Below are 22,496 nucleotides of genomic sequence, written 5' to 3' on the forward strand. Positions count from 1 at the left end.
GGATCCGGAAGTGGTGAAAAATTGGCGCAGAAGCGATGAATTTAAGATGGGCGATGAATTTAACATGGTAATAAAAAATTGAATTAAAAGAACTTCCCGAGTAGTTAAAATAAAGAACTTTTTTGGAAGGACATTTTTGGATGTGATTTTAAAGTTGTGCCTTTAGAAGTACTTCCAAAATTTTTTTCTGGATGGGTAGTATCCCAGCTTTAAGAAGTGATGAGGCTGTTGAAATGGTGGGAATCCGCCCTTTGATAAGCCCATGTTAAATTCATAGCTTTTGCGCCAATTTTTCACCACTTCCGGATCCCAAAAGTAAATTTTCACTACTTTTTCTGACGACGCTTTTTTAGCTGGGATACCAAACTTTGAGCTCATACCTCAAAAAAAAAATTTTTTTTTCAACATTGCCTAATTTTGTTGACTATTGTATTCAAACTCTTCATCTACAGAATAGAGTTCATTTTCCTAATAGCTATTTTATTCTCAACACCTTTTTTCCTTATTCCCACCAAACAAACCTTCACCTTCGGCCACCACTACTTCCATCCATTCTCCATTGCAACAGCAACTGTGGGATTTTGTCCATGTCATAGAATCCTGCATCAATGATTGGCGTACATCGCCTTGGCTGTTAATCGATACCGATGACATCGAAAACGAATGCAAACAGTTCACAAGAGATTTACGCACTCTGGACAAGAGTATACGAGACTGGGCACCATATCTCTACATAGTGGGTGTCCTACGAGAATTAGTGGCTTCCTTGCGTACCATTACCGAATTGCAAAATCCTGCAATTACGGAACGTCATTGGTTAGAATTGATGCAAGAGACTCAGGTGGGTAAAATGATAAGCATATACAGTGTGTGAGTGTATGTGTGTGTGTGAGTGGATGAGTGTATGTGTGTAATTGTACCGGGATCATATCAATGATGATAGCTCTAGCTATAGTACTTAGGAGAAAAAAAACATCTCAAATGTAAAGGTGAGTATCCTATTCTTAGTATGGCTAATTCTACTGATTGCAAATTGCTATTGTAGATTGATGGATGCTTCTTATTTCCACACAACAATTCCTACATCTCAAATCAATTACTGAAATTACGTTGAGTAGTAGAAAAGTAAGAATATACATTAGCAAGACATTGCACCAAGACAATATGGTTCTAACCCCGATTTAATTCTACACTCAATGCACTCTCTTTTATCTTAAAATTTGACAAATTTTTATTTCTGTAGAAAACTTTGTCATTTTTTTTTATGGAAAGTGTTGCTACAATTTTATTTCTATAGAAAATTTTGTAAAAATTTTATTTCTATAGAAATTTTACCAAAATTCTATCTCTAATGAAAATTTTGTCAAAATTTTATTTCTATAGAAAATTTTACGAAAATTTTATTTCTATAGAAAATTTTGTCAAAATTTTATTTCTACAGAAAATTTTACCAAAATTTTATTTTCACAGAAAATTTTGTCTAAATTGTATTTCTATAGAAAATCTTGTCACAATTTCATTCCTATATAAAATTTTGTCAACATTTTATTTATATAGAACATTTTTTTTTTGTCAAAATTTTTTTTTATAGATAATGTTGTCAAAATTTTATTTCTATAGGGAATTTTATCAAAATTTTATTTCTATATAGAATTTTATCAAAATTATATTTCTATAGATAATTTTATCAAAATTCTATTTCTATAGAAAATATTGTCAAAATTCTATTTCTACAGAAAATTTTATCAAAAAATTTTTTTCTATAGAGAATTTTATCAAAATTTTATTTCTATAGAAAATTTTATCAAAATTATATTTCTATAGATAATTTTATCAACATTATATCTCTACATAAAATTTTGTCACAATTCTATTTCTGTAGAAAATTTTCTCAAAATTTTATTTCTATAGAAAATTTTTTCAAAGTTTTATTTGTATAGATAATTTTGTCAACATTTTATTTGTATAGAAAATTTTGTCAAAATTTTATTTCAATAGAAAAATTTACCAAAATTCAATTTCTATAGAAAACTAGCATAACCCGGCCCGCTTCGCTGCGACTTCCGAAGCGTATTTGGAGGAACATTTTGCGTTAACTTAGTGAACTATAACCTTCGTGCTGAAAACAAATTCGAAAAGATTTGAAGTCTTTTAAACAAATCGGACTACTTGATTTTTCGTTTATAGGTACAAATACGGCGGGAGTGGGTGTACCCTTTCCTCCAAATTTGTTTAATAATGTTCTGTATTCAAGTAGTTGGACAATCTTCTATATTTCTTGTGATATAAGTGTGGTTTGTCAAGGAAAGGTATCCTTCTCCTCAACATATCTGAAAATTAAGCACTATATTATAACATACAAAGAAATTTTGTTTCCCATCCAATAAATCGGGAAAAGCAAAAGTAGTAAAAAATTTTACCACATTAACATTTGCTAAAATGTTGGAAAATGATGCACCCTCTACGTTGGCTGCCAATTTCATGTAAATTTAAGTTCTTTACTAAAAAGAAGTCTGGCAGAAGCCTGTGCAAAAATCATCAAATTATGTACCGAGTTCCCATTTACGGACAACCCTCTACTTTCAATTTAAGAAAAAAAACGGACAAAAGGGAACCCTCTCCCCACCTTCGCTCCACTCCGACCTGATATCGGACTATCACGTACCCTATATTAATTTAGCAACGACTCAATGGTCCCTATAAATTCTATCGAAGTATATCGACAAAGTTTATTTCAAACCCCAACCAGATATCCCAACCAGATATCGAAAAATCATATACTAATTTAAAAATCATCCAATCCACTCCGACCTGATATCGGACTATCACGTACCCTATATTAATTTAGCAACGACTCAATGGTCCCTATAAATTCTATCGAAGTATATCGACAAAGTTTATTTCAAACCCCAACCAGATATCCCAACCAGATATCGAAAAATCATATACTAATTTAAAAATCATGTATAAATTTAATCACCTCCTTCCACGTTCCCTGTAAATTTCAAGTAGATTCGCGATGTTTAAATTTTACTCTATTGTTTTAAAGGGACGTCACTTTCCCCGATACAACATCGACAAACACCGTAGTGAATAGCACCCCTAACCTTCCCTGAAAATTCTTGAAACTTTCCTTCAAGTGTGGGGCAAGGAAGGTTGCCTCTTCGTTCATAACCTTCCCCCACTGCCTATGTAAATTTCAAGAAAACTTAAAAATTTTTTTTGCAGTTTTAGAGGAGGACCTCCTCCCCGACCAAATATCGAAAAGTGATGTAGGGTATCTTTTGTAAACGTCCCAGAAAATGTCAAGCAAATTATAAGCCTAAAGGGGCGGCCTCTCTTCCGTCCAAATATCACAAAATCAGGTATCAACTATTAACATCGTAGCCTCTGTCCAGTCCTCTGTAAATTTCAAGTAACTCGGTAAAAGTTTAATTGTTTCTATGTATGTACTTAAGAGAAGCGGGAGGCCCCCCTCCACCACCAAATATCGAAATAAAAAGTAGCGGATCTTTGTCTAGATGCCAACCCCAATCTTCAATGAAAATTTCAAGCAAATCGGTCAACTTTGGTCCAATTTTCAAAAAGTCCGACGAAGGGGAGGTCCCCCTCCGCGACCAGGTGTCAAAAAATGAGGTACCCTATTTTCACCACATGAACGCCCCCTACGATCTCTGAAAGTTTCAAGTAAATCGGTTCAGCCGTTGCGGAGCCAACACGGAACATACAAACAAATAAACAAACATAGATTGAATTTTATATAAAGGGTGATTCTTTTGAGGTTAGGATTTTCATGCATTAGTATTTGACAGATCACGTGGGATTTCAGACATGGTGTCAAAGAGAAAGATGCTCAGTATGCTTTGACATTTCATCATGAATAGACTTACGATCTGCCACAACGTCGAATTTTCAGTGAATGGGCCCTAGAAAAGTTGGCAGAAAATCCGCTTTTTTATCGACAAATTTTGTTCAGCGATGAGGCTCATTTCTGGTTGAATGGCTACGTAAATAAGCAAAATTGCCGCATTTGGAGTGAAGAGCAACCAGAAGCCGTTCAAGAACTGCCCATGCATCCCGAAAAATGCACTGTTTGGTGTGGTTTGTACGCTGGTGGAATCATTGGACCGTATTTTTTCAAAGATGCTGTTGGACGCAACGTTACGGTGACTGGCGATCGCTATCGTTCGATGCTAACAAACTTTTTGTTGCCAAAAATGGAAGAACTGAACTTGGTTGACATGTGGTTTCAACAAGATGGCGCTACATGCCACACAGCTCGCGATTCTATGGCCATTTTGAGGGAAAACTTCGGAGAACAATTCATCTCAAGAAATGGACCGGTAAGTTGGCCACCAAGATCATGCGATTTGACGCCTTTAGACTATTTTTTGTGGGGCTACGTCAAGTCTAAAGTCTACAGAAATAAGCCAGCAACTATTCCAGCTTTGGAAGACAACATTTCCGAAGAAATTCGGGCTATTCCGGCCGAAATGCTCGAAAAAGTTGCCCAAAATTGGACTTTCCGAATGGACCACCTAAGACGCAGCCGCGGTCAACATTTAAATGAAATTATCTTCAAAAAGTAAATGTCATGGACCAATCTAACGTTTCAAATAAAGAACCGATGAGATTTTGCAAATTTTATGCGTTTTTTTTTTAAAAAAAGTTATCAAGCTCTTAACAAATCACCCTTTATATAGATGTTGTCAAAAATTTATATCCATAAAAAATTATCTTCAAATTTTATTTCTATAGAAAATTTTGTCAAAATTTGTTTCTACAGAATTTTTACCAAAATTTTATTTCCACAGAAAATTTTGTCTAAATTGTATTTCTATAGAAAATCTTGTCACAATTTTATTCCTTCATAAAAGTTTGTCAAAATTGTATTTATATAGAAATTTTTTTGTCAAAATTTTATTTCTATAGAAAATGTTGTCAAAATGTTTTTTTAATGATAATGTTGTCAAAATTTTATTTTTATAGGAAGTTTTGTCAAAATTTTATTTCTATAAAGAATTTTATGAATATTTTATTTCTATAGAGAATTTTATCAAAATTATATTTCTATAAAGAATTTTATTAAAATTCTATTTCTATAAAAAAATTTTGTCAAAATTCTATTTCTATAGAAAATTTTATCGATTTTCTTTTCTACAGAGAATTTTATCAAAATTTTATTTCTATAGATAATTTTATCAAAATTATATTTCTACAGAAAATTTTATCAAAATTATATTTCTATAGAAAATTTTGTTAAAAAATTTATTTGTATAGAAAGTTTTATCAAAATTTTATTTCTACAGAAAATTTTATCAAAATTTTATTTCTATAGAGAATTTTACCAAAATTTTATTTCTATAGAAAATTTTGTCAAAATTTTATTTCAATCGAAAATCTTGTTAAAATTTTATTTCTATAGACAATTTTCTCAAAATTTTATTTATATAGAAACATTTTTGTCAAAATTTTTTTTCTATAGAAAATTTTGTCAAAATTTTACTCCTATAGGGAATTTTATCAAAATTTTATTTCTATATAGAATTTTATCAAAATTATATTTCTATAGATAATTTTATCACAATTCTATTTCTAGAGAAAATTTTGTCAAAATTCTATTTCTACAGAAAATTTTATCAACAATTTTTAGAAAATTTTTTTAAATTTTATTTCTAACGAAAATTTTGGCAAAATTCTATTTTCTATAGAAATATTTTGTCATAATTTTATTTCTATAGAAAATTTTGTCAAAGTTTTATTTCTATAGAAAATTTTGTCAAAATTTTATTTCTATAGCAAATTTAACCAAAATTCTATTTCCATAGAATATTTTGTCTAAATTCTATTTCTATAGAAAATCTTGTCAAAATTTAATTCCTATAAAAAAGAAAGATCGAATAAAATCAAAATTTCTAAATAAAAATTTTTTCAAAATTATATTTCCATAGAAATATTTTGTCAAAATTTTATTTCTACAGAAAATTTTGTCAAAAATTTTTTTCTATAGAAAATTTTGTCAAAATTTTATTTCTATACAAAATTTAGTCAAAATTTTATTTCTGTAGAAAATTTTGTCAAAATTGTATTTCTATAGAAAATTTTGTCAAAATTCTATTTCTGTAGACAATTTTGTCAAAATTTTATTTCTATAGAAAATTTTGTCAAAATTTTATTTGAATAGAAAATTTTATCAAAATTTTATTTCTACAGATAATTTTATTAGAATTTTATTTCTATAGAGAATTTTATCAAAACTATATTTCTATAGAAAATTTTACCAAAATTCTACTTCTGTAGAAAATTTTGGCAAAATTCTATTTTCTATAGAAATATTTTGTCAAAAATTTATTTCTATAGAAAATTTTGTCAAACTTTTATTTCTAGAGAAAATTTTGTCAAAATTTTATTTTATAGAAAATTTTGTCAACATTTTATTTCTATAGAAAATTTTGTCAAAGTTTTATTTCTAAAGAAAATTTTACCTAAATTCTATTTCTATAGAAGATCTTTATCAAAATTTTATTTCTATAGAAAATTTTGCCAAAGTTCTATTTTCTTTGGAAATATTTTGTCAAAATTCTATTTTCTATAGAAATATTTTGTCAAAGTTTTATTCCGGTAGAAAATTTTGTCAAAATTTTATTTCTATAGAAAATTTTTTCAAAATTTTATTTCTATAGAAAATTTTGTCAAAATTTTATTGCTATAGAAAATTTTGTCAAAATTTTATTCCTATATAAAATTTTATCAAAATTATATTTCTGTAGAACGTTGTGCAAATTCTGTTTCTATGGAAAATTTTGTCAAAATTTTATTTCTATAGAAAATTTTGTCACAATTCTGCCCATATTTGCCCAACTCGAAAGAGCATATATACGGGGCATTTTATAGCCTTCACCACTTCTGCTTCACAAGTTTACTTGGATCCGAAGATTTTGACCTTCTCTTAAGGATCCCGAGCCAACGAGCTTTAAATCAATAAAATTAAAATAAGGATAGAGATTTCATTTATGGAATTTTCATTCTCTTTTCGCGGTATAATAATTAAGCTATTCACGTACAAATAAATGTCAGTTTAAAATTTCAAATTACAACAGATTGAAATATCTGTTATAATTTGAAATTTTAAACAAATAATTCCAAAAAAACGTTAAACCAAAGATGCTAAATCCTCAAAATAAGTCTCATTCTATATTTGAAGCGTTTTTATCTTCTAAAGATTCAATATTCTAGTTCATTTAAGGAGGATTTCTTTAAATCAAAAATGTGTTTAAGGCAAATTTGCCTTAACTCAAAGACATACGACTTTAACGGAGGGACGTAATTTTCCAAGATGTATGTCCCAAATTTAATGAGAAAATTTGTGAAGCAAAGATTATAAACTTTATTTTAATTAAAATTTCATTGTTTTAAAGAAGTTTGTCTTTAATATTTTGCGCATCCTAAATTTTAGATTGCTTAATATTCTCGTAAATATTTTTTCAGTGTACGTAACACCTAGAAGGATCAGTCTGAAACCCATCGTTTAGTATACCGATCGTCTTAGAATCAAATTCTGAGACGATTTAGCGATGTCGGTCTGTCCGTCCGTCCATCTATCTGTCTGTATATGTAATTTTTTATGCAAAGTACAGCTCACATTTTGAATTTGATCGTCCTAAAATTTGTCATTGAGTCTTTCTTCATGCCAAAGTCAATCGCTGTTGATTTTTGAAAAAATCGGTTCAGATTTAATAATAATTGACGTATTTATGAACCGATGTTCTTCGAATTTACATCTTAATAGTTTGCAAAATATCAGCCAAATCGTTTCAGATTGAGATATAGCTCCCATATATATCTTTTGTGACTTTAGTTCAAACTCATTTTTCAATATGTCTTGCATCCGTTCTCGTCATATATTCAAATCACGAGCTTGTTCTCTACACACAAAAAATTTTTTTTCTGGTTCAATCACGAAATTAATTGATCCAATTAATTTTTTAATTGAAATGTCTTCAATCACAGAAATGATAGTATCAATTAAAAAATTAATTGAAGGTCAATTAAAACATTAATTGATCTAATTAAAAACTTAATTGATACTATTAATTTTTGTGATTGATTTTTTTTGAAATATGTTGAATCAATTAAATTTTTAATTGAATATTTTTTAAAACTCAATTAAAATTTTAATTGGAAAAATTTTCGTGAAATTTTTTTCTGTGTACCTAGTGTTAGTGGCGCGGATTTCGATCAAATGTGGCCTTCACTCTCGGATCATTTCTGGTGTTGTTAGCGTTTTAATTCATCCACTTTTGAAGGCAGTGGTACACTGATACTATCCCGATAACGAACAATGGTACGAGAACTCATCACAATAACATAGTTCACATGGAAATATTCCTGAGTCACATAGAAACCTCTTACAAGTTAACAAATTGAAGCATTCATCCATTTATTAAAAAAAGGTTAAATTTGTCCAAAAAATTAGATACATCCACAACTCCCATACCATAACCATTTGGAAGTCACTCCGCACATGAATGTTTACACGTCATGGAACACACATTAGCACTCTTATCTTAATAGAACCTTGCAACTTGCGAAATTGGCTAGCTAGTAGAAGATGTTAAATCTCTATGCCAACAATGGAACTTTCGGAGTAATTCCGGAAAACCAAAAGGAACTCTTGGGACCATAACAATTACCGGGAAACAAAAGGTCATTTTACAAATGTCCCAAGAATAAAAGGTAATTAACAATACTTGATGATAACATAATTGGAATTGGAATTTCCGGTAAGGGTTAAGGACACCAGACCAGAACAGTTAATACCGGAAGTATTGAGAAAACAACAGCAACAAAAACAATTGTTATGTTTATCTTTTTTATACATTGTGTGTAATGGCAAAATATTCTTTCTTTTTTATTCAATTTTCCAATTTTTCCCCAGTTGGCCAAACGTTTTCCCTTGGATTACCTGGTAAGTAGCAAATTGAAATAGCCTTCACTTTACCAACGAGAAAACACACATTCTCAATTCGCAATTTTCAAAGCCCACATTTGAATGGGTAAATGCTCTCTTGACCCTTTTTAATTTATTTAGAATTGCTACGAACCTTGCAAATTTTAAGGAAGATTATGGTGGTGATACGATAGAAGGGTGTTAAACCCACAACAAAATTGCTATCTCATCCATTTTATTACGGAGTGATACTTCCGTCAAGTCAAAAGGGTAGACACGTGTTTTTTTTTTTTTGCTTTTTGTTTAAAGCAATCACTAAGCAATTGAGATGATTGTAGTGCTTTTGTTAAGCTATTATGGTTTGTACTAGACGATATTAAACAATTTGCAAAGCCATATCACAAATTGTAAACTTAGCAGTGCAAACTCAAGTTGGCGGTGACCAGTTTTAGAATCCTGCCAATGCATTGCCAAATTTAAAAAAGGTGGATAAAAAGAGTGGGGTGAAGAAACCAAAATTATGACAAAATTTTATATAGAAATGAAGTTTTAACAAAATTTGCTATACAAATAAAATTTTGACAAAATTTTCTATACAAATAAAATTTTGACAAAATTTTCTATAGAAACGAAATTTTAACAAAATTTTCTATAGAAGTAAAATTTTGAAAAAAATTCTATAGAAATAAAATGTTGATAAAATTTTCTATAGAAATCAAATTTTGATAATTTCTATAGGAATAAAGTTTGACAACATTTGCTATAGAAATAAAGTTTTGAAAAAATTTCTATAGACATTAAATTTTGACAAAATTTTCTATAGAAATAACATGTTGACAAAATTTTTAATATAAATGAAGTTTTAACAAAATTTGCTGTATAAATAAAATTTTAAAAAAATTTGCTATAGAAATACAATTTTAACAAAATTTTCTATAGAAATAAAATTTTGACAAAATTTTCAATAGAATGAAAATTTTGAAAACATTTTCTATAGAAATTAAATGTTGACAAAGTTTTCTATAGAAATAAAATTTTGATAAAATTTTCTATAGAAATAAAATTTTGACAACATTTTCTATAGAAATAAATTTTTGAAAAAAAAATCTGTAGAATTAAAATTTTGATAAAATTTTCTATATAATGAAAATTTTGAAAACATTTTCTACAGAAATTAAATGTTGACAAAATTTTCTATAGAAATAAAGTTTGGCAACATTTTCTATAGAAATAAAATTTTGAAAAAATTTCTATAGACATTAAATTTTGACAAAATTTTCTATTCAAATAAATTTTTAATAAAATTTTGTATAGAAATAAAACTTTTAACAAAATTTTCTAAATAAAAATTTTACAAAATTTTCTATTTAAAATGTTGACACAATTTCTTTGGAAATAAAATTTTGACAAAATTTTCTATAGAAATAAAATTTTGACAAATTTTTCTATAGCAATAAAAAATTTTTCTATAGAAATAAAATTTTGAAAAAAAATTCTATAGAAATTAAATTTTGAAACAAATCCTCTAGAAATAAAATTTTGATAAAATTTTCTATAGAAATAAAATTTTGAAAAAATTCTATTGAAATAAAATTTTGATAAAATTTTCTATAGAAATTAAATTTTAATAGAATTTTCTATAGAAATTAAATTATGATATGTATAAAAATTTGACAAAATTTTCTATAGAAATAAAATTTTGATAAAATTGTCTATAGAAATAAAATTTTGGTAGAATTTTCTATAGAAATTAAATTATGATATGTATAAAATTTTGACAAGATTTTCCATAGGAATAAAATTTTGACAAAATTTTCTAAAGCAATAAAATTTTAACAAAATTTTCCAAAAAATAAAAGTTTAACAAAACTTTCTACAGAAATACAATTTTTACAAAATTTTCTATTTAAAATTTTGACACAATTCCTATGGAAATAAAATTTTGACAAAAATTTCATATAAATAAAATGTTGATACAATTTTCTTTGGAAATAAAATTTTAACAAAATTTTCTATAGAAATACAATTTTGACAAATTTTTCTATAGCAATAAAATTTTGACAAAATTTTCTATAGAAATAAAATTTATAGAGAATTTTCTATAAAACTAAAATTATGATACAATTATCTATAGAAATAGAATTTTGACAAAATTTGGTATAGAAATAAAATATTGTCAAAATTTTGTATAGAAATAACATTTTGCCAAAATTTTCTATAGAAAAAAAAATTTGACAAAATTTATAGAAAAAACAAGTAAGGCAAGTCAAAAGTCGGGCGGGGCCGACTATATCATACCCTGCACCACTTTGTAGATCGAAATTTTCGATATCATATCACATCCGTCAAATGTGTTGAGGCTATATATAAAGGTTTGTCCCAAATACATACATTTAAATATCACTCGATTTGGACAGAATGTAAAAGACGTTTACAAAATCTATAGACTCAAAATTTAAGTTGGCTAATGCACTAGGGTGGAAAACAATTTTAGTAAAAACAAGTAAGAAAAGTCTAAAGCCGGGTGGGGCCGACTATATTATACCCTGAACCACTTTGTAGATCTAAATTTTCCATACCATATCACATCCGTGTTGGGGGCTATATATAAAGGTTTGCCCCAAATACATATTTTTAAATATCACTCGATCTGGACAGAATTTGATAGACTTCTACAAAATCTATAGACTCAAAATTTAAGTCGGCTAATGCACCAGGGTGGAACATAATGTTAGTAAAAAGGAAAAAAGTAAGGAAAGTCTAAAGTCGGGCGGGGCCGACTATATTATACCCTGCACCACTTTGTAGATCTAAATTTTCGATACCATATCACATCCGTCAAATGTGTTGGGCGCTATATATAAAGGTTTGTCCCAAATACATACATTTAATTAAATATCACTCGATCTGGACAGAATTTGATATCTATCAAATCTATAGACTCAAAATTTAAGTCGGCTAATGCACTAGGGTGGAACACAATATTACTAAAAAAATATGTGAAACATTTAAATCTGAAGCAATTTTAAGGAAACTTTGTTTATTTATGATTTATCGCTCGATATATATGTATTAGAAGCTTAGGAAAATTAGAGTCATTTTTACAACTTTTTGACTAAGCAGTGGCGATTTTACAAGGAAAATGTTGGTATTTTGACTATTTTTGTCGAAATCAGGAAAACATATATATGGAAGCTATATCTAAATATGAACCGATTTCAATCAAATTTTGTATATCGGGCGAAAGATATATATGGGAGCTATATCTAAATCTGAACCGATTTCAATTAAATTTGGCACACATAACTATATTACTAATTGTACTCCTAGTGAAAAATTTCAACCAAATTGGGCCAAAAATCTGGCTTCTGGGGCCATATAAGTCAATATCGGGCGAAAGATATATATGGGAGCTATATCTAAATCTGAACGGATTTCAATGAAATTTTGCACATTTGACTATACGACTAGGTGTTATGTGTGTACAAAATTTCAAGCAAATCGGTATAAAACTCTGGCTGCTGGGTCCATATTAGTGCATATCGGGCGAAAGATATATATGGGAGCTATATCTAAATCTGAACCGATTTCTTCCAAAATCAATTGGGTTCTATTCTGACCCAAATTAGGAACATGTGCCAAATTTGAAGGCGATTGGACTTAAATTGCGACCTAGGCTTTGAACACAAAAATGTGTTCACAAACAGACGGACGGACGGACAGACAGACGAACATGGTTATATCGACTCAGGGACCCACCCTGAGCATTATTGCCAAAGACACCATGTGTCTATCTCGTCTCCTTCTGGGTGTTACAAACATATGCACTAACTTATAATACCCTGTTCCACAGTGTGGCGCAGGGTATAAAAATGGAGAAAATTTTCTCTAGAAATAAAATTTTGAACAAAATTCTATAGAAATCAAATTTTGAAACAAATTTTCTAGAAATAAAATTTTGATAAAATTTTCTATAGAAATAAAATTTTGATTAACTTTTCTATAGAAATAAAATTTTGGTAGAATTTTCTATAGAAATAAAATGATGGTAGAATTTTCTATAGAAATTAAATTATGATATGTATAAAATTTTGACAAAATTTTCCATAGGAATAAAATTTTGACAAAATATTCTATATAAAAAAATTTTGACAAAATTTTCTATAGAAATAAAATTTATAGAGAATTTTCTATAAACTAAAATTATGATACAATTATCTATAGAAGTAAAATTTTGACTAAAAATTTGGTATAGAAATAAAATATTGTCAAAATTTTGTATAGAAGTAAAATTTTGCCAAAATTTTCTATAGAAAAAAAAATTTGACAAAATTTATAGAAATAAAAATTAGAGAAAATTGTCTATAGAAATAAAATTTTGAAGCAAATTCTCTAGAAATAAAATTTTGATAAAATTTTCTATAGAAATAAAATTTTGAAAAAATTCTATAGAAATAAAATTTTGATAAAATTTTCTATAGAAATAAAATTAAGGTAGAATTTTCTATAGAAATTAAATGTTGGCAAAATTTTCTTTTGAAAAAAACCTATTGATAAAATTGTCTATAAAAATAAAATTTTAAGAAAAATTTTTATAGGAATAAAATTTTAACAAAATTTTCTATAGAAATAAAATTTTAACAAGATTTTCTATAAGAAAAAAATTTTGACAAAATTTTCTATAGGAATAAAATTTTGAAAAAATTTTCTATAGAAAAAAATTCGACAAAATTTATGGGGAATCGTATGAAAAGTATGAGGTTCATTAAATTAACGAAAATTTTCCGACATTTTTGGATTTTGAATTACCATTTACGAAATGCATCTTTCTCGAAAAGAAAAAATGATCTTAAAATAAAGAAAAAAAAATCCTATTTTAACCAGGCTGTAGTTCATTCTTACTATTTTTGAGAAGTGTACGAAAAATGACTTCTGCTTTAGTTAGAATTGAACTAATTTGTATGTCATTGAAATTTTACTGCCATTTGATTCATACATTTTGGGAGACATACTTGGAATAAAGAAAAAATAGTTAGGATGGGGAAAATTTCTTACAAAATTTTAATAATAAACAAAATAACATTTTTGCAATAAATGTTAATTCAATTTAACATCAGTTTTACTTTTTTCTGTGTATTATGGCTTCATCCTATCATTTCTTCTCGTTTATATTTTACCAAATATTTTACTTCACTTCATATGGTATTCACAACAACACGAATAGCTATTAACAAAAAAAATCCCCAATAAACTCCATATAAACGATGACATTTCAAAAGAAATGGCAGGACAGAAATATTTTCAATTACTCAGTCATAATTTCCGTTAAGGAAAAATACTTTAAAAATCATTAAGCTTGACTTCAATTCCAGGCCACGCACATTCAATAGATACACGCACATGTGTGTGAGTGAATTTCCATCGATTTTATGTTTGACATCAATACGAGAGTGAAAGATATATCCCAAGGACTTTGCTGTATTAAGTTGTTCAATTTGTTGTATTGATGATATCTTTTATGCCACCTTCAACCACAACATGGACAAATAATAATGACATTTTATTTGAGAATGTCCATCCCCTTTTACCCAATCTACATATAACATTCCGTCCAGATACACCTACATTAATCCCACCCATCCACCTACACACACAGATATTTTAACAATTGTAATTTCCGATGCACATCGATACTTTATGGTATGTGTGTGTGTGGTTACATCCGCAACAGATAGCAACCTCAACCGCAACTCAAAATATCCACTTTTACTTTCTTTAATGGTATTTTTACATTTCCATGCTTGGCATGTTCGAATTCATTCATTTACGACATTCGTATGGGTAATAACCTGCAATAATAAAGAGAAAAAAAACGAAACACAGTGGATGATGAAAATGAAAAAAAAAATCTTTTCTATTTGAATCCTGGGACGATAATAATGCACCGTCCAGACTATAAGTTTATCAGGACGACAGTGCTCATGCCGAAAATATCCCATATGTTGGTCACACTAACATACTAAGTACGACGGCATACTGCTGCTTGTTAATGTGATCGATAACACATACATCGCCGAAAATTCGTATCGATTGGCCACGCTGTCCGGATAAACTTATAGTGTGGACGACGCATAAAGCTGTAGAAGTTGCTATCACGTTACTACAACATGATCTTATAAGCCGGCAAAAAAACTTGGAAGTTGTTCCACAAACATTTTTTCTAAGAGCAATTTTTCTCCCGATTAAGTTCTAAAGTAAAAATTAAAATTTTGGAAGGCAAAAAATATAAAAATCAATTAAAAAGTAAAAAACAATGAAACTAAAATTACAAAAAAAATTCAGTTGACTTTTTTTACTTCCTTGAAAGCTCATTTACAAAAATATACGCCGAAAATAACAAAATAAAATTGACCCAGCAAAACAAATTGGAAGTTGTTCCACAAAAATTTCTTTTAAAGCGCATCTCGGAATCCGCCAGCGATTTTTTTTTTTCAATTTCCGATTCTGATCTTTTGAACAAGCCCAAAAGCATTTCTTTTAAAGCCCATCGCGGGATCCCCCATAGTTTTTTTTTTTGCCACTTCCGATGCAGTCCTTTTGGACAAGTATTATAAAGTACCCAATTACAATATTTTAAATAAAATTTAAGTTTTGGACAATTAAATTTTACAAAAAAAAGAAAATAGAAAATCAATAATAAAAAGTTAAAAAAAAAATGATAATAAAAAAATTAAATTTCATCCCAGCTGGTATTTGAACCTGTGCCGTTTCACTTTTGGGTGTACTTGAGTTCTTGGAGATAAGTTTTCACTACTTCCAGGTAGTGGTGTGCACGTGAGTAATAGTTTACTCACGCTCACACACACTCACGACTGAAAAATCATACTCACGCACGATATTTTTTGGTAGGACTCACGCTCACGCACACTCACGAAAACAAAATTTGTACTCACGCACACTCACGCACGAAAACGTCGTGACTCACGAAAAATACCGTGACTCACGAAAAATAGCGTGAATCACTAATAATTTTATGATTAATTTACCTTACCGAAGTGTCTGAAAACATGAGCATTATTAAAATCGAGAGTGTTATTAAACTCTTAACATCCCAGGTGTACTAAAATTGTAATTGAATTTAACTCTTAAGCGTTTTATGTTGGCGAGCAGGAATATTTTCGTGAGTGTAATTCTTTACTCACGCACACTCACGAAGATATTATTTTCGTGACTCACGCTCACGCACGACATTTTGGTTTGTTAATCACGCTCACGCACACTCACGCTGTTGTCATGACGTGACTCACGACTCACGCACGAATCACGAAAATTTTCGTGAGTCACGACAATTTCGTGTCACGTGCACACCTCTACTTCCAGGTCACAAATTGGGAATCCAAATTACTTTTTTGGAAGCCCTTTTTGACAACAAAACAAAACTATTTTTTGAAAAAATATTTGCTAAAAAATTTACCGCTGGTGAGATTTTTTTATTCACACTAATAAAGAGCATCTCCAGAAGTAGTTGGAATGTTATGTATTGGTGTCACATCACAAAAATTTTAATTGAGGTTTCGAAGCTTCGCATTCAATGGCTTTTGTGTCTGAGTGTGCTAAGGCGTTCTATTATAATGCCAGCAAGCCCAGGTTCATTAGTATTAGTATTAGTATTAGTATTAGTATTAGTATTAGTATTAGTATTAGTATTAGTATTAGTATTAGTATTAGTATTAGTATTAGTATTAGTATTAGTATTAGTATTAGTATTAGTATTAGTATTAGTATTAGTATTAGTATTAGTATTAGTATTAGTATTAGTATTAGTATTAGTATTAGTATTAGTATTAGTATTAGTATTAGTATTAGTATTAGTATTAGTATTAGTATTAGTATTAGTATTAGTATTAGTATTAGTATTAGTATTAGTATTAGTATTAGTATTAGTATTAGTATTAGTATTAGTATTAGTATTGGTATTAGTATTAGTATTAGTATTAGTATTAGTATTAGTATTAGTATTAGTATTAGTATTAGTATTAGTATTAGTATTAGTATTAGTATTAGTATTAGTATTAGTATTAGTATTAGTATTAGTATTAGTATTAGTATTAGTATTAGTATTAGTATTAGTATTAGTATTAGTATTAGTATTAGTATTAGTATTAGTATTAGTATTAGTATTAGTATTAGTATTAGTATTAGTATTAGTATTAGTATTAGTATTAGTATTAGTATTAGTATTAGTATTAGTATTAGTATTAGTATTAGTATTAGTATTAGTATTAGTATTAGTATTAGTATTAGTATTAGTATTAGTATTAGTATTAGTATTAGTATTAGTATTAGTATTAGTATTAGTATTAGTATTAGTATTAGTATTAGTATTAGTATTAGTATTAGTATTAGTATTAGTATTAGTATTAGTATTAGTATTAGTATTAGTATTAGTATTAGTATTAGTATTAGTATTAGTATTAGTATTAGTATTAGTATTAGTATTAGTATTAGTATTAGTATTAGTATTAGTATAGTATTAGTATTAGTATTAGTATTAGTATTAGTATTAGTATTAGTATTAGTATTAGTATTAGTATTAGTATTAGTATTAGTATTAGTATTAGTATTAGTATTAGTATTAGTATTAGTATTAGTATTAGTATTAGTATTAGTATTAGTATTAGTATTAGTATTAGTATTAGTATTAGTATTAGTATTAGTATTAGTATTAGTATTAGTATTAGTATTAGTATTAGTATTAGTATTAGTATTAGTATTAGTATTAGTATTAGTATTAGTATTAGTATTAGTATTAGTATTAGTATTAGTTAGTATTAGTATTAGTATTAGTATTAGTATTAGTATTAGTATTAGTATTAGTATTAGTATTAGTATTAGTATTAGTATTAGTATTAGTATTAGTATTAGTATTAGTATTAGTATTAGTATTAGTATTAGTATTAGTATTAGTATTAGTATTAGTATTAGTATTAGTATTAGTATTAGTATTAGTATTAGTATTAGTATTAGTATTAGTATTAGTATTAGTATTAGTATTAGTATTAGTATTAGTATTAGTATTAGTATTAGTATTAGTATTAGTATTAGTATTAGTATTAGTATTAGTATTAGTATTAGTATTAGTATTAGTATTAGTATTAGTATTAGTATTAGTATTAGTATTAGTATTAGTATTAGTATTAGTATTAGTATAATTACGTACCAATTGGTGTTCAACCTAGAAGTAATGCCAAAGCTGTCACGTGCTGGAAACAGGGATGATAAATGATGTTGACGAAAAAGTACTAAAAATGTAATTTTCGAAGACAAAAGTTGCTAAAATTAGGTAATATCAAATTTACAGACCATTGTAAAAGTATACGTATATTTAAATCTAGACCGATTTGGACAGTTTTTTTAGAGTTTCTGAAATTAATCTTATTTGGCAAAAATTTTATTTCTATAGAAAATTTTATCCAAATTTTGTTTCTATAAAAAATTTTGTCAAAATTTTATTTCTATAGAAAATTTTGTCAAAATTTTATTTCTATAGAAAATTTTGCCAAAATTTTATTTCCATAGAAAATTGTGTCAAAATTTTATTCCCATAGAAAAAATTTCTATTTCTATAGAAAATTTTGTGAACAATTTATTTCTCTAGAAAATTTTGTCAAAATTTTATTTCCATAGAAAATTTTGTCCAATTTTTATTCTATAGAAAATTTTGTCAACATTTTATTTCCATAGAAGATTTTATCAAAATTTTATTTTTTGTTTTGTTTTGTTATTGTTGGTTTTTTTCCTTTAATCATTGTTGTTGTTTTTGATCTCTGCTTTAAAATCATGCATTGACTAAACTACAAGTGTAGCTTAACCAATAGAGGAAAATAATGTTTGTCAAATTTATTTGGGCAAAGCCCTATAGACTGCAAGATGGTTGGATGGACGCACGTTTCGGAATTACCACATTCCTCATCAGCATCGTCTACTTACAGCAAAACTATCAACCAATTTTCAGAATAAATTCAGGCAGTTCACTAAACCCAAAAGTGAACCACACTTGAACCTTCCGAAAAAAGATTTTACATGATAGCCGGCTTATGCCTCATTTTGGAATATGTTTATTTCCTCAACGTCCGCAATTTATAATTTTTAGAGTTGAGTTGATATCTGAGAAACGTTCACATTTAGGGAAGAATAACTCTATATAACATAGAGTAATTGAAAAAGTACCATGGTGATGTCACGGTGCTTTTGGCAGTCGAAATGTATAAAAAAGCACAAAAGTATCAACTTTGGGTGAAAAACATACCTCGAGGAAAAAAGTATGAGTGAAGAGTGGGTTTTTAGTCGGTATCGTCGGTTGTGATTGAATCCGGTTGACGGGTGGGAGCACTGTCAGACGCATAAAGCATTTTCCTACCTTAAATCGCCAAAAATATTAATATTTGTGTTGGACGGGCAAATATCTTTGAACCTGTGCATCCACATAGAAAACAAGCTCATTCTGTTCCAAAAATGTTGTCCCTACTTTAATTATTATGGTATTGATTCGGAACAAAAGAAGCGAGGAATTATTACAAGGATACACCGTGGTGCAATGGTTAGCTTGTCCGCATTGCATACATAGGGTCGTAGATTCAAACTAGAGGTGTGTACGTGACACGAAATTTTCGTGACTCACGAAATTTGCGTGACTCACGAAAATGTTCGTCACTCACGCGTGAGTCGTGAATCACACTAATGGCAACGGCATGAGTATGCGTGAGCGTGATTAACAAACAATTTCGGAAAAATATGCTCACGGACATAAAACGATTACGTGTTGAATTCATTTACAATTTTGGTGACACTTCGGTTTTTTTAAGAGTTTAACGCTCTCGAATTTAATCTTGCTCATGTATTCAGACACGTCCCCAAGGTAAATTACTCATAAAATTATTCGTGAGTCACGGTATTTTTCGTGAGTCACGACATTTTCGTGCGTGAGTGTGCGTGTGTACAAATTTCCTATTCGTGAGTGTGCGTGAATCCTACCATATAATATCGTTCGTGAGTGTAGGAGAGTTTGCGTAAGTAAGATTTTTCCAACGTGAGTGTGCGTGAGTAAAATATTACTCACGTGCACACCTCTAATTCAGACACATCCTCAAGGTAAATTACTTATAAAATAATTCGTTAGTCACGACATTTTTCGTGAGTCACGATATTTATCGTGCGTGAGTATAAATTTTATTTTCGTGAGTGTGCGTGAGTCCTACCAAACAATATCGAGTGTGAGTAAGATTTTTGCGTCGTGAGTATGCGTGAGCATGAGTAATAAAGGGTGATTCTTTTGAGGTTAGGATTTTCATGCATTAGTATTTGACAGATCACTTGGGATTTCAGACATGGTGTCAAAGAGAAAGATGCTCAGTATGCTTTGACATTTCATCATGAATAGACTTACTAACGAGCAACGCTTGCAAATCATTGAATTTTATTACCAAAATCAGTGTTCGGTTCGAAATGTGTTTCGCGCTTTACGTCCGATTTATGGTCTACATAATCGACCAAGTGAGCAAACAATTAATGCGATTGTGACCAAGTTTCGCACTCAGTTTACTTTATTGGACATTAAACCAACCACACGAATGCGTACAGTGCGTACAGAAGAGAATATTGCGTCTGTTTCTGAGAGTGTTGCTGAAGACCGTGAAATGTCGATTCGTCGCCGTTCGCAGCAATTGGGTTTGTGTTATTCGACCACATGGAAGATTTTACGCAAAGATCTTGGTGTAAAACCGTATAAAATACAGCTCGTGCAAGAACTGAAGCCGAACGATCTGCCACAACGTCGAATTTTCAGTGAATGGGCCCTAGAAAAGTTGGCAGAAAATCCGCTTTTTTATCGACAAATTTTGTTCAGCGATGAGGCTCATTTCTGGTTGAATGGCTACGTAAATAAGCAAAATTGCCGCATTTGGAGTGAAGAGCAACCAGAAGCCGTTCAAGAACTGCCCATGCATCCCGAAAAATGCACTGTTTGGTGTGGTTTGTACGCTGGTGGAATCATTGGACCGTATTTTTTCAAAGATGCTGTTGGACGCAACGTTACGGTGAATGGCGATCGCTATCGTTCGATGCTAACAAACTTTTTGTTGCCAAAAATGGAAGAACTGAACTTGGTTGACATGTGGTTTCAACAAGATAGCGCTACATGCCACACAGCTCGCGATTCGATGGCCATTTTGAGGGAAAACTTCGGAGAACAATTCATCTCAAGAAATGGACCGGTAAGTTGGCCACCAAGATCATGCGATTTGACGCCTTTAGACTATTTTTTGTGGGGCTACGTCAAGTCTAAAGTCTACAGAAATAAGCCAGCAACTATTCCAGCTTTGGAAGACAACATTTCCGAAGAAATTCGGGCTATTCCGGCCGAAATGCTCGAAAAAGTTGCCCAAAATTGGACTTTCCGAATGGACCACCTAAGACGCAGCCGCGGTCAACATTTAAATGAAATTATCTTCAAAAAGTAAATGTCATGGACCAATCTAACGTTTCAAAAAAAGAACCGATGAGATTTTGCAAATTTTATGCGTTTTTTTTTTTAAAAAAAAGTTATCAAGCTCTTAACAAATCACCCTTTATATTACACAGGCGCACACATCTAATTCAAACCCAATTTCAAGCAAACGCCAAAAAGTTTTTCCGAGGTGAATTATTCCCCCTCAGTAATCCTGGTGACATTTCTGAGTGTGTCAAAGATTCTTTAAAGTGATTAGCTGCAATGTGAAATGCCATTGAAAATGAGGTCCATTGTCATTGAGCTAAACATACACTGCAAAAAAGCATGCTTTGTTCCTGAGATTTTGTCTTTACACTAATGATTTTGGTATTGATTCCGAGCCAAAGAAGCGAAGAATTGATGTAAGGATAAATTTAAGACATAATTCTCTTTTAAATTTAAGTTTTGCGTATTTGATACCAGGAGACAAATTTTACTTTATTCGTTTTTTCAGCTTTTATCTTCATGTACTATTAGAGTCTTCAACAAGTAAGTAAAGTCTAAAGTCGGGCGGGACCGACTATATTATACCCTTCACCCCTATGTAGGCCAAAATTTGTGTTACCATCTCAACTACTTCACATTTGCTGGAAGCTATATAAAGGAGACAATTTTTTTACTTCTACAAAATCTCTAGAATTAAAATTTAAATCCGCTAACGCTATCCAGTTAATTGGAGGAATCTTCCATTGAAAATGGGTCTAAAATGTGTAACAGTCTACCATATGTGCCCAACTCTGGTGTACGTATATATGGGAGCTATATATAATCTGAACCGATTTTGACTAAATTTGACATGTATAGTTGGAATAATAATTCTGCTATCTATACGAAATTTCACGTAAATGGGAGCATAACTTTGGCCCCCCTGGTCATATGAGTGCAAATCGGACGGAAGATATATATGGGAGCCATATCTAAATCTGAACCAATTTCAACCAAATTTGGCACAATTACCGATACTACTAAACGTACTCCTTGTGCGAAATTTGAAGCAAA

The 22,496-nt window shown here is 29.4% G+C and overlaps 1 protein-coding gene across 1 annotated transcript in view; it reads left to right on the top strand.

Moving 5' to 3' along the window:
- The window catches only part of LOC142238925 (dynein beta chain, ciliary), a 243,383-nt gene that overhangs the window by 133,935 nt on the left and 86,952 nt on the right, over window positions 1-22,496 (top strand). Inside the window, exons 17-18 of the mRNA XM_075310695.1 lie at window positions 569-841; window positions 8,939-8,968. Of these exons, the coding sequence (XP_075166810.1) occupies window positions 569-841; window positions 8,939-8,968 (303 nt within the window). The remainder of the gene's footprint in view (window positions 1-568; window positions 842-8,938; window positions 8,969-22,496) is intronic.

Source organism: Haematobia irritans, chromosome 1 (assembly GCF_050003625.1).
Source record: "Haematobia irritans isolate KBUSLIRL chromosome 1, ASM5000362v1, whole genome shotgun sequence".
NCBI classification, from domain to species: domain Eukaryota; kingdom Metazoa; phylum Arthropoda; class Insecta; order Diptera; family Muscidae; genus Haematobia; species Haematobia irritans.